This window comes from Orbicella faveolata, unplaced genomic scaffold, assembly GCF_042242905.1.
Source record: "Orbicella faveolata isolate gen_17 unplaced genomic scaffold, um_ofav_v1 contig_24, whole genome shotgun sequence".
Taxonomy (NCBI): Eukaryota; Metazoa; Cnidaria; class Anthozoa; order Scleractinia; family Merulinidae; genus Orbicella; species Orbicella faveolata.
The window spans coordinates 12,072,093-12,085,739 of NW_028301552.1; the positions used below are offsets into that span (position 1 = coordinate 12,072,093).

General features: G+C 41.5%; 3 protein-coding genes across 3 annotated transcripts; all 3 read left to right on the forward strand.

Annotated features, from left to right (window-relative positions):
- The first annotated feature begins 3,100 nt into the window (after window positions 1–3,100).
- LOC110069641 (uncharacterized) lies at window positions 3,101–6,081 on the forward strand. Its single transcript, XM_089292777.1, has 5 exons — window positions 3,101–3,688; window positions 4,191–4,411; window positions 4,853–4,902; window positions 5,030–5,117; window positions 5,462–6,081. Exons 2-5 carry the CDS (start codon window positions 4,313–4,315, stop codon window positions 5,678–5,680), a joined length of 456 nt encoding a protein of 151 aa, XP_089148903.1. The 5' UTR covers window positions 3,101–3,688; window positions 4,191–4,312; the 3' UTR covers window positions 5,681–6,081.
- A 4,414-nt stretch (window positions 6,082–10,495) lies between these two features.
- On the forward strand, window positions 10,496–11,569 carry LOC149110412 (uncharacterized). Its single transcript, XM_089292782.1, has 2 exons — window positions 10,496–11,173; window positions 11,438–11,569. The coding sequence occupies exons 1-2, from the start codon at window positions 10,670–10,672 to the stop codon at window positions 11,561–11,563; spliced, it is 630 nt and encodes a 209-aa protein (XP_089148908.1). The 5' UTR covers window positions 10,496–10,669; the 3' UTR covers window positions 11,564–11,569.
- A 1,155-nt stretch (window positions 11,570–12,724) lies between these two features.
- On the forward strand, window positions 12,725–13,291 carry LOC149110413 (uncharacterized). Its single transcript, XM_089292286.1, has one exon. The coding sequence runs from the start codon at window positions 12,725–12,727 to the stop codon at window positions 13,289–13,291; it is 567 nt and encodes a 188-aa protein (XP_089148412.1).
- Window positions 13,292–13,647: the final 356 nt, after the last annotated feature.

The following is a 13,647-nucleotide window of genomic DNA, read 5'->3' on the forward strand; positions in this document are numbered from 1 at the left end:
TAATGACAATTATTTTAGAAATAGAAAACATATACCATGTTTCTATCGAGTTTTAGTATAAATCTACTCGTGTTCTATCACAAATGGCACTCTCTGATTGGCTAAGTTACTCACTATCTATCCTGTAATAGATAGTGAGTAGCGTGGCAGTGTGACCTTGTTAACAAAAATTTTGACGTGACAGCTGCTTCTTGGCATTTGCAAAGTGTCTGTGAAGAGGATTCAGATAAAATTTTGAACAACCAGTAGATTTATACTAAAACAATTAGATTATTCGCTCTCGATTTCTATGCGTGGTAGTTGACTTGGGCTGCGCCCTTGTCAACTATCATGTGATAGAAATCTCAAGCTCATAATCTAATTGTTTAATAGAAACACGAGTGGAAGTGTGGGAGAACAACATGTGCTGTGGGAACACGAGCCGACAGGCAAGTGTTTCCACAGCATTTTATGAGTTCTCTTAAACTTTCACGAGTGTTTCTATAAAGTGATAGAAACCCGGAGTAAGTGTTTTCTATTTCTTTTAGAAAATTCTGCAACAAAAAAAAGAGAAAACAACCTGTTTACTTTGATCATCAAAATGTAAATTCTTTTTTCTTGCGCCATCATTCATCAACAGATTGTGCTACTTCGTGTTTCTATTAAGTTATAGAAAACACAATTTTAAACCAATCAGTGCGCATATTTTTCTTGGACTATTTTCTAAAAGAAATTACAAGTATGTTTACTCCCTGAATTGTTTTATAAAAGTTCCAGTTACCAATTAATCACTCAATAAGAAAAATGTGAGGCAAATTCTATGTGAACCTCTCAGCTCTTTTAGATAAAAAGCAAAACCCACTGGGGTGGACTCAGGATTTTAGAGAATGGGGTTTGAGATATGGATTGCTGAATGCAGTACCCTGCAAGGGGAGGGGGTGGGGGGAGGGTTTGTGGGCATCCTCCCCTGGAAAATGTTTAGAACTCAGGTCCTTGGGAATGGGATTTCTGGCATTCTGAGGCCAAGTCAGCATGCTATAATGTCTCATTTTATTTTAATTTAGCGAGTTCAACTGAACTCCTGAACACCACTAGGTCCTCCCAGACCCAGGAATATATTCCATCAATTTTACAAACCCTAGGTAAAAAGTAAGATAGATATTTAATATGTATGAAGGAGCAAAGCAAGTGAGTAAAATATTGTTTTAAACACAAATTTCATTTTTGAGGGGATAGAATGATATTTTCTTACTTCCTTTGGTAGTTCATAAAATATTGTTTTGAACACAAGAAAATTTTAAAATTTTCCAATAAAGCACTTGTGTCTATATAATGAAGTCATTACATTAGTATAGGTAGTCATATGGTTTCGAGTTTAATCTGGAATTAATTTGCACAAGTGAGTTTTTCAAAAAGCTGAAATTGCACAAGCCGCTTCGGCGAGTGCAATTTCAGCTTCTTGAAAAACTCACAAGTGCAAATTAATTCCAAATTGAATGAGAAAAGCTGTATGATTACTTATTAAGGTAATTCCTCTGAAATAAAAGTGACAATAGATTTTTGTTCAAACTTTGTCCACTGAATATTTGTCATATGATAACTTCAATTTTGAAATAAAAAAGGGGGGTGCCCATGCTCATTAAGGAGCAGTGAGGCATTGAAAATGCCTCATTTCGGCATTATTTAATGCTTATTATTAGAACACATTCCCAGTAATTGTAAAATCTTTGTGAGCCCAGACTCATAACAACACGCATTAAACTACGGTCAATATGTTGTGTCGGACACAAATAAACATTTTAAGTTTGATCCAGACGGAAAGCTAAATCCTTGATTAAAAACTTGAACCAAATTTCTTGACGTGGCTACTGACTGCAAAATAGAAAAGACCACGGTGTATCTGCTATTTTTCTTATTTATTCAATTTCCAGCAATAGAAATTAGATCAGTCTTTTCTCACGCAAAGCCTATGATTAGTTGATTACAATGACTGGAAAAAAAATAGGGGTGCCCGTGCTCGTTGGTGAGCTAGAGCCATTTTTCAACTGACAGAGCTCAATATCAAGGCAAATCCGTCATGTTTTCAATACGCGTGTGCACGAGCGCACGCTAATGATGCCATAAGTTATGCGCAGTAAGGATGGGCGACGCAAATGTGAGGAAGGACCTTAATTATATAAACATGAAAAAATTTAGAAGAGGAATTGCTGGAAGACCTTTCTTGAAGCCATGTTTTCTCATTCGGGAAAACTTTTTCAAAGTCTTCTGCACAAAATTTTTGCCATCATTTTACGTAACATCATTGTCTTCGAAAATTTCCTATTGTCTTTCAGCCAATCATAATTCAGAATTACAATGTGTAATTTGCACTGGTGTTACACTTTTTACACCGGTGTTACACTTTTTGCACTGGTGTTACAATTGAACTGCACTGCTCTCAGCCAATCAGAATCAAGTAATTTTTTCATGTATATTATTATACATTTAATTGGCCCATGTCAAGTGCAGAATGATGTCTGCTCGCTTAATACTGGTATGCAGAACTGAGAGTTTTCTTGTTGATGTTAATAAAAAATTATGGGCAAAAGAGATTGTGTAATAGAATGCTCACTTGCCACCAAAAGTTATGTGGTCTGGGTTTGATTCCAGCCTCAGGTGCCATATGTGGGTTGAGTTTTTTGTTGCATTGAAAAGATTGCATTGAAAATTTAGTGAGTTGAAAAATTTATCAAAATTAAAAATGATACAACATTCTGGACTTGTATTCAGGAGTCCTCGCAATCCTTCTTTCCTACAGAGGGCTGTCATTAAGGGGCATAACCCATAACACCTGTTAAGGCTGAGTATGCTTGATTTTCCCTTGATGCTATGGGTGAAATTGCCTGTTGTTGATAGAATTCAACCACAAAGTGACAAGTTTGCTACCAGTGTGGAAAATGAGGCTACAGGTGACTCAAAACGTAATGACAGCCCTGCTACACACCAACTCTCAGCATGGTTCACACTAGCGACACATTGTTATGGTGGGCAAGTGAAATTTAACTCAGTAGACTTGTGAGTCTGAATGAAGATTTCAGCTTGATAAATGATAATTTCAGACAGGAGCTATTTCAAAACTTAAGACTATAAGATACGTTCATCATTGAGTTGAAAGCATGGATTAGTTAGAGTCTAGTTAGGAATCCAAGCATACTTTGTTTACATTTGTCCTCCGATTGCCATACTGGCCGCCACGTTGGCAAGTAATATTTAAGTGGGCGCAAGCTAAGTGAAAACTGAAATTTTCAAGCCCCAATTTTTTTCCTGCCCTGAACCTGCTGACTTGAACATCCAAATCAAAAACAGTCAGGCTTTACTGGTCAAAGTTCCTTTGTTTTCAATTGGTGGCTTTCATATTCTATTGCCCTGGAGCATACTAGGTTTTATGCCATGTGACCATCAGATGGGAAGGGCCTATTCATCAGTACGAGTTATTATGCAACCATTCTACGCTGTTACCCTTTTCTCTTTTGTAATCACTGGAATGAGCAGGCAAGTTATTTACTACATCAACAAGCTATTTAATGCCTCAAGCAGTTCATTTAATTACACATGGTTGAGGGAAAGACAAACAGACAACAGTGTCTTTCCCAATGACATCATTGTTCTAGTACATCTACTACTGGTAGCTCTGTCCTTTTCCGTGAAGTAACTGTTGTAGACTCTCGAGGTCAGATATGTCAGCTAGCTTACTATGGTGCCTTGGAGTGTCTAATCTTATGTAGACAGCAATTTAATGTTACGTATCAGTCTTCATAAGTACATATAATTTTTATCTTTAAGTCCCAATTTATAAAAAAAAAAAGAGAAAAGGATGTGTCTGCCACAGGCCGTACAGTAATGTTAAGATCCTGATATAGGCTTCTTTATAAGTACATTTAATTTTAATCTTTCAGCCCCATGCAGTTTGAGAAAATGAGGATGTGTGTACTAATGAGCGAACAGTAATGTTAAGATTCTTCTAGAGGCAAATTGATATAGTAGTTGTAAATCTTGTTTGTGGGAGAGGCAATAAACAGTGAGTTGGTATATTGTTAATTTTAGGATTCTGTTCTGTAAGAACATGCCTTGCTGGTGTATATATTCATTGACGGTGCACATTTTCTGTAGACAGTTCTTCATATGTATACATGTATAAATTATGTAATCTATCTATATTTATATTTATGTAGGCTATCAAACAAAAGTGAAGGTGCAGTTTTGTAACTGTGAACCCGATTTTCTGCAGCTGTTACGTTTCAATCTTTGGGGTGCAACACCAACAAAGCCTGAGTTGGCATTCACTCTAGATTTGATGAAGCTACTACACACCCTGAATCTTGAGTGTCAAGTAGCTGTTAAAGACTTCTGTGCTGCCCTTGAGATCCTGACAGATGATGTTATCGTCTTTTCAGTGAGGACCACCTTTGATTCATATTTTTTCTTGTAATATTATTCTTTATTTTCTGCATCTATTTCTTTATGCTTTCATGTTTTAAGAGCAAAGTAGGCTACTCGTGCCTTAAACAATCTTGCTTGTTTTTGAAGTACAACAGTGCTCGTTGCTTATTTCTCACAGTACATATAATGATGATACCACATCATTTGTAGGTATTTCTGTTATATTTTTGGAACCCTCCTGTATTTTGATATATCCCACCATTAGTTTTTACCTTAGGAATGTACTTACCTCAAAACACTGTGGGTATGAAATTTAGGTTTAAGATATACTAACAACAAGTTGTGGCTTGTACCTTACTTTAGATATGCATGTGTGCCTTTTCAGACAATTTTTTTTCCCAAGGATTGCGATGGCTGTCTGTTTACATTGTACCTATAACTGGTTTGTTTTTAGAACCAAAGAAAGCTATATCCAGTGGTCATAGACAGTCTCGAAGAATTTAGGTTTGTTCTATTTTTTATGTCTCCTTACACCTTAATTGTTATTGAACTATATTTGTAGTACTAGTTACTATTTATTTGTATTAAGTGTTGAGCTGAGTGAACAGTACAATGTTGCTGTTTTTTGCAGGTTAAATTGTCATAAACTATCCACTCTTAAGTTCACAGTTAGTGCTTGTAATGCTGTTGAAACTATAGTGTGTCCTGCATGTCCCAAGGTATGGAGAATGGTGAGGTCAATATTGTAAGTACAGTGTTCAACGTCTTAAGTGACAATCTGACATCCTTTGATTGAAACAGAAGGAGATGGGAATGGCTGATATTGCCTGAGATTGTATGTTGATGACCTTTGAACACTATACCTTTAATTCACTGTTGGGTCTTCTAGTTAGCTTGGAATCCCTAACCTGTATGAAATTGTTTTGCTGAATGCTCATGAAGTATATCATTATGGGCCATGTTTGGAGACTTCCCTAGCTAGTTGTATAGACAATCTAGGTCTACCTAGAAAGAGATTGTTCAGTTGCCTAATCACTCTGTGTTAATTAATGCACCTTTGCAGACTCAGGGTACCCTTCTTGAATCCATGGATGCCTTGTTTATTGGCCGAAAAAAGTCAGCAGGCAGAAGTGTGGGAAATCCTCTCTTTGGAACTGTTTTGTTTGATGATGACACAGAGGTGGAAGAGTTTTTTCAGCAACATCCAACAACCAGTAGAGCAAATGGGGTGTGTGGAAACCTGTTTTCTCCAGCAGAACTATTTGAGACATTAACTGACTGAAACTATGTTGATACAGGGCTGTTAAAATTACATTAGAAAAATGATCTGGTAGTGGGAAAGTGCAATGAAGGGTGGGGATGCGGTAGAATGGAACGTGGACACGAATATAGATTTGCTTAAAGTCTTATTTTAATCGCCATGTGCTTGGCCCGACAAGAGATTACATGATGCATGGGACGCGCATGCCCGTATATGATGTGTCACGCTGGACATACCGTGACATCCCCCTCTTTTTGAAAAGAGGTCCTAGTTACATGCAGATAAATCGATAAAAGGGGACATGATAATCAAATGCTAATCAAATTAATCAAACGTCTATCAAACGACAACAGGAACTAAGAACAGTTTCATGGGTGTAAATAGGAACCCAATGTCAATAAAAGAGTTTTTGTTTGTCCCTATTTAATCTTTGAACTTGGTCGGGACGCGGGTGATGCGTCCAGTCCTTGTAACTTGGCTCTTTAGGTGATAACAGGTTCCTTTACTGGTTACAACAGCACCTGCTGGCTCGAGATCAATTTGCCTCTTGCTGCACGGTAGTTGGAGAGACAGTGACTGATCTGGTGTCGGTGTACTGTCTTGAGGACTGGCTTCTGACAACGGAGGTGGTCTGGTCGCCTTGTCATTGGGTATGTGTGCGTCTCTGGAGTCGTCTACTGGAGTCACTGTACCGATAGGTGGAATGTTACTGCCAGCTGAGGGGCGTATTTCACTCCGGCTCCTTGGTCTCAGGTGCTCCCTTGTTCTCTGGTAGATCTTCCCTTGAATGTCCACTGTGTAGGTTCGGGGGCGCTCCATTGGCTGTGGGCTATTTAGCACAGTTCCTGGCTGCCAGGTATTCTTCAAGGTGTTCCAGACGAACACTGGCTCTCGGTTGTTAAGGGCCTTCTTGTCGCTACCAGCCTTGCTGTCATAGAATACTGCTTGCCTCTCTTGGCATTTCTGGTTAGCTTCATGGTGGAGGTCATCATTCGGGTGTTTGGACTTCAGTGCGCTTCTGCTGCTTGGGAGTGTCGTTTGGGGTTTACGTCCAAACAGCAACTCGTGGGGTGATGGCATCTGGTCACTAAGGGGAGTCGTGCGATACATTCATAAGGCTGTGTAAGGGCATTCCTTCTCCTCTAGTGCTTTTCTTAACAGTGACTTGCAGGTTCCAATTGCCCTCTCTGCCAGGCTGTTGGCTTGGTGGTGGTATGGGGAACTACAGTGTAGTGTGATGCCACTTTGTTCGCATTTGGTTTTGAATCTTTCGCTGATGAACTGAGATGGCAATGATAGTGGCTGGTAGGCCATATTCTGCAAGGATGCTTGTGAAGTGGTTGCACACGGTGTGGCTGGTAATGTCGTTGAGGAGTCTTGTCACAGGGAATCTTGAGTAGTAATCGACGACCATAAGGTACTTCTCCTTGTTAAATTCAAAGATGTCCGTGCCGAGCTTCTCCCATGGTCGGGTTGGAAGTCTGGCTGCAAAATGGGTAGTCTGGGCTGAGCTGGCTTGTGTTTGTTACACAGGTCGCAGTCCTTTACCATCTGCCTGATGTCAGCGGAGATACCGGGCCAGAACACTGATTCTCTAGCTCGGAGGATGCATTTGTTCTCTCCTCGATGTCCCAGGTGGATCGCTTGGAGAGCTTGGTTTCTCATGGAGGCTGGTACGACAATCCTGCTACCTTTTAGTACTAGATCGTCCTCTAAAGTGAGGTCGCATCGGAAGTTCCAAAACTCCCATAGTTCTTGCGGGCATTGTTTTCTGTAGGGAGGCCAGCCATTGTAAATGGTATTCTTCAGTAGATTCATGGTAGGATCTTGTACTGTAGAGGACTTTACTGCTGTTAGGTCAATGGGAGTGGATATGAAGTGGATGTTACGCTGTGATGCGGTGTCCTTAGTCGTAGTCTCAGTGCCATGTGTTACTCTCGTGTGACACACTCGTGACAGGGCGTCGGCAACTGGGATGGATCTTCCCGGCTTGTACTGGACATTGATATCAAATCGCAGGCATCTAAGAAGTAGCCTCTGCAGCCGGCCTGGAGCCTCATTGATGTTTTTCTTGAAAATTTGTTCAAAGGGGGAGTGATCGGTTTCAACTGTCACGTTTCGACCGAGCAGGTAGTACTCGAACTTCTCCAGGCCATATGTGACTGCCAGACACTCGCGCTCAATATTAGAATATCTGGACTCTGCGTCGGTGAGTGACCGGGACGCCATGGCGACAATGTGTTCATTTCCTTGAGAGTCTGACTGTCTTAGCCAGGCCCCAATGCCTGTTTTGCTTGCGTCACACTGAAGGATCGTGGGTGTACTCGGATCTGGGTCGTAATAGGAAATGAGTTTGGACGTGCAGAGTTCTTGCTTAATCCTATCGAGTGCCTGCTGGTGGTGGGGCTCCCAGCTAAAATGGACGTTCTTCTTGGTTAGCTCTCTTATTGGCGATGTTAGGTCCGCTAGCTTTGTCGAGAAGCGGTTCAGGTAAGTTACCATGCCCAGGATAGTCTGAAGCTCCCCCATGTTTGATGGGCTCTTCATGTTGTGAATTGCTTCAAGTTTCTCCTTCGCTGGTTGGATTCCATTCTCTGTCAGAACGTTCCCGTAGAAGTCGACTTGTGCCTGCTTGAACTGCAGCTTTTCGGAGTTTAGGCTGACATTGTGCTTGCGAGTGGCCTAGAGCATTTCACAGAAGGCTTGGTCGTGCTCTGATTGGGTTGAGCCGCATACCACGATGTCATCAGCAATCCCCATTACATTGGGGATGCCCCTGTAAACCTCATCGAGTTTGCGTTGAAAGATGTCTTTGGAGAGTTTGACCCCGAAGGGTAATCGCTTAAAACGGTACCGTCCGAAGGGAGTATTAAAGGTGCACAGCAGGCTTGACTCGTGGTCCAAGGCTACGTGCCAATAACCTTTCTTAGTGTCAACAACAGAGAAGAATTTCTTCCCATGCAGCTGCGGTAGGAGCTCATCGATGGTACAGGTGTAATAGTGCTCTCGACGTATGCTCTTGTTGAGGTCCTTAGGATCAAGGCAGAGCCTGATCTTCTTTTTGCCTTCAGGAGTTTCTCTGATGCTACGTACGATTGAGTTTACCCAGTCGGTTGGCTCGGTCACGGCTGTGATGACATCGTCCGCGATCATTTTATCAAGTTCCTCCTTGTATAAGGGAAGTATGTGTACTGGAACGGTGCGTGGCGGGTGGATGACTGGGACGGGATGGTCAATTAGCTGAATGTGATACTTCTCTCCCGGAAAACAGCCTAGCTTGTCGAAGCAATCTTGGTATTCTTCCATAACAGTGGGCTTGGATAGCTGACCACGTTGTGCCTCAGCTTCTGTCTTGGTTGGGGGAATGGTGTTAACTTCATCTAAATTTGTTGATATTATTCCCAGATCCTGGCATTGTCGGCACCCCAGCATAGATGGGCTTCCTGTGGCTTCCACGATGTTGAATTTGATATTGGCTGACTTGTCCTTAAAGGAGACCTTTAAGGTGGCAACACTAAGGTTTTCTATTTCAGAGCCTCCATATCCTCTAAGGACATTGCTGCATGGAAGGATAGTAATCGGGAATGGGAAGTCCTGTAGGCCTGCGGAGGTGATGACGCAAGCGTCCGCTCCCGTATCTACTTTCAGGCTCATGTCATGGACTTCATTAATCTTGACCTTGGCAAAGATTTTGTCTGGGTGGCTGTCGAGGGCGTTTAGTGAAATTTCTTGGGTTTGCTGGTGCTTTGTTGAAGTGAGAGTTCCAAGAAATACAGTAATGGGTTCTGTGTCGCTTGTTTCTTCTTCGGATTCTTCTTCGAGAGTGTACTCATAATCATCCTCAAAGGGGTACTCATCCTCTAGGTGGATGTCCTGGCCCTGGTACTCTGGGCTACTCACGATCTGGTGAACCTTTTGAAGGCGTTTTTGCATGCACACTCTCGCGTAATGGTCAGTCTTCCCACAGTGCTTGCATTTTGCATTCTTGGCGGGGCAATTCGCTGATTTATCATGGGTGTTTCCACATCTGAAGCAGCCTTTCGACTTGAATTGAAGTCGGCGAGGTTTTCTTCCGGTATGATCTCTTTGGTTTTGGTCGCCGTAGGAAGTTTGGTGTGTGAAGCTTTGTCCCGGTGGGTGTTTTTTAGTCAAATATGCAGATTCTCTTTGAATTGTGTGAAGATCAGATTTCTCGTCACCTTTGGAAATTATCTTTATTTGTGCTTTAGTGCTTTACTCGACTTTCGCCAGGTCGTAGACTTGCTTGAAGGTTAGCCCGTTACCAAGTGCTATCGCGTCTTTGCGTACTTTATCGGACGCCACGCCAAATACCAGCGTATCTCTGAGGGTATTTTCTTTAGCGGCGGGATCGTATCCACCATCTTCTATTAATAGTCGCGCTTCGGTTACGAATTCCTCAAGTGGTCTATCTCCCTGCTTTAGGCATCGAAGTTGGTATCTAGCGAGGATTTCATTACTTTGGGGCTTTGTATAAGCCTCTAGTGCCGCCATAACTGGACTGATCTTGAGGTCGTCGCCTTCGCTGGCCCATGTGGTCGTGTTGTAGATTTCGAGGCCTTTGTCGCCAATCCATAAAAGCAGCAGTCTCACCTTTCTCGCCTCTTCGACTTTATCGAGCGGCCCCGCGAAGATAAGTTCGCATTTCAGTTGGAAGAGTTTGAAACGCTTGTGAATGTCTCCTGGAGTGGTCCAGTCCATAGCTGGTGGTTTGAATCGATCGGCCATGTTGTTTTTGAATGCTCGAAGTAATTGATGTGCTCTACACTTGCGCTTGAATGAATTTATGTTCAAATGTTTGAAATGCTGCACCTGGAGGATCCAGTATCTTCTCAGGCCACCACTTCTGACACCATGCGGTAGAATGGAACGTGGACACGAATATAGATTTGCTTAAGGTGGCTCTATATAGTTTTTTTGGCGCGCGAGGCATGGGTGCGAATGGCGCGAGCGCGCGAGTATTTAAAAGAAAAGTAAAAAACAAAAATAAACATGGCGGCGAGACTTTTATCGCGAGTCGCGTTCCACTTACCGCTATCCTTTTTGACCAGAACAAGTGTTCATCAAAAAACGCCTAGAAATGTGTTTAAAAATACACTTATTTCGTGTTCGCCTGACGTGGTTAAACTGAGAAGCCAATTCGCAGCACTCATCGCGCCGACATCAGAGAGAGAAGACGGTCGTGATCGTACGCGAAGGAAGTCACAGAGTGGTCACGGTGTACTTTTTATGGTCGGAGGCTTCGCTTTGAGTTCCCTGGGCGATGAAACACCGAAAACAGCTGAAGAGTCTGCAAAGGCGCAACTGACACCGGAAACAAAACCACCATTGCGTGACGAGAAGGGTCGGTTCTCAAGAAAGAAACCCGCTCAACGTGGAAACACGGACAACAGGACTCGTGGGATAAAGGAGTGGAGGGCAAAGAAGAAATTGGAGTTTCAAAGAATGGTCGAAGATTGGTCCCCACCGAAGAAAAGAGAAACCCGTTTAAGTCAGGTGTGGTTTGAATCTTGTTTTCGCTATACGTGGCACCAAGCAATTCCCTAAAAGTTTTAAGACAAGTGCTTCATCAAGACTTTCTTTGCTCTGAAATAGTTCTCAATTTGAACTTTTGTATTATACTACAGGTAGCTCATAGCAAATTGTCAACATAATTATACCTGAACATTCTGACATTTCATTTTAAAATTCCAACATTTTTAGTTACAGTTACAACCTAATAATTACCATTAAAATGTATAAGTTTTAAATTTTTATCAGAAACAAACAAAGAAGGAAAATTGCATTCCACATGGAAGTAGAATTATGGACTTGGATGTTTTGAGAAGTTCATTGAAATGTTGTCAACACTGTAAAGCAGGTGAGAAGAAACATTTTTCTGCCTAAAGAAAATCAACACTAAAGAAAAGTCAAAATGAATTCTCAGTTTTATGGCAAGTACACACAGCTTCAAGGCTATAAAATAAACAGGTTTCCAAAAAAGAATTATGAGGTTGATTATACATGTATATCTTCAATACATTACAAAACGTCTCATATACAATCAGCCATAAAAAGCCTCGGGTTGGTCCTTAAATTTTTGGGCAAGTTCCCAATAACAAGCGTCACACAGTTGTTTGTCTATTGCGAGCAACAAAAATGTTTTTGATAAATTTGGAACAAACAAGCAGTTGTAAATTTGCCACAGACCACAAATTGCATTCACTGCATTTTGAAATGTTGTTAGTTTTTGCAAAAATTTACTTGTGCTCATTTATTCCAAATTAAAGGAGAAAACACACTGCCAGAATAAAGTATCAGATCTTCCTGAGTATCAATATATTCACTTTATTTTCAGCCAATTTGTCATTGTGGAACATAACAGCAGAAAAAAAAATGTGGGTTAGCCTCAGTGTTCTCAGTTACCTGTGCAGTGTGTGGTACAGAGAATGTTGTCAAGACCTCCAATGAACACAGGAGCGGTCAAAGAGGTCCACTCAATCAGGATGTTAATTCAAGAGCTGTTCTTGGGTGTCTACATACAGGAATCGGTGAAACCCACCTAAATAATTTACTGTGTACGTTAAATATTCCCTCTATGAATCCAGTAACTTTCAAGAGTAGAGAAAATGAGATTGGGCATGCAGTAGAGCAAGTAACAAAGAAAAGTTGCAAAACTGCAATGTCAGAAGAAAGAAATGCTGCCATCAAAAAGGGTGTAAAAGCAGATGACCAAGGCTGCATCAATATCCCCTACTCATATGACATGGGTTGGCAAAAACGGGGAAAGGGGCATAACTCTTCAACCGGTCATGCTGCAGTCATGGGTTTAACTTATGGGAAGGTTATGGATTATACTACAAGAACAAAATCCTGCAGGGTTTGCACAAAAACAGTGTTATAGGCTCAAAAAATCCCAAAATCAGATACTATGGTGGACGTGAAAGTAATGACTTCCGAGTGGCCTGTGGCATCTCGCAAGTAAACCTTGGATATCAGTACATTAGCCAAACACTTGAGAGCCTCAACATTGAACCTGGTATACACTGTATCAGCTACATTGAAAGGATGGATCACAAGGCTACCCAAGACAAACTAAGAAAAAACAGCATTAATTTCAAACGCCGAAGAGCTCAACTACATAAGCAGAAGTTAAATCTTGATGGTAAAAAACAAGCTAAGGAAGGAAACACATACCAAAGTGGAATAGGACTTAACCTGGATCCAAACAATTCTACCAAACTGATCCAAGAATTCGACATCACCAAGTTGAAAATTTCAAGTGAGGAGCTGAAAAACTTTGAAACATGCATTCCTGAATTAACGATCAGGCCAGTGGCGGAGAAATTTCCCTATGACAGAAACACTGTTTACAATTTCGTCATTTACGATATTGAAACAAACACGTCTGGAAAAACCGCAGAAATATGCCAGCTTTCAGCAGTTGATCAATCAGGTTTGCACTGTTTCAACGACTATATATTACCTTTGAGGGATGTAGATATTCATGCTACAAGGGTAAATGGTTTAAGTGTCCGCACAGTCAGAGGCGTCAGGACCCTGTTCAAAAACAATCAACCAGTCGAAACTGTGTCACTTGGAAAGTCACTCGAAAATTTTCTGTCAGGCGTGTGAAAGGCGATAATAATATTTATACTGTTTTAATCGGGCACAACTCTCAGGTTTTCGATAATCCAACTCTTCTTCGTCAAGGTGGACATCAACTTTGTGAAAAGCTTTCCTGTCTTAACGTTTTCTTTTCTGACACTCTCCCTGTGATGAAGAACTTGCGCCAGTAGGCTGGTTGTCCAGCGGCACTCCGCTGTAGTCGGTCGGTCAGCGGCGTTCATTGTTGTATAAAAACCCGCGCGATCAGTCTTCATTCGTCCGCCATCTTGGTTGTATCTAGTTCTCGTTACGGGGAGATTTCGCTTGCATTAAAGATAAAGCTTACAGTTCGTCGGGGCCTAGTGTGTGTCCATTTAGACTAC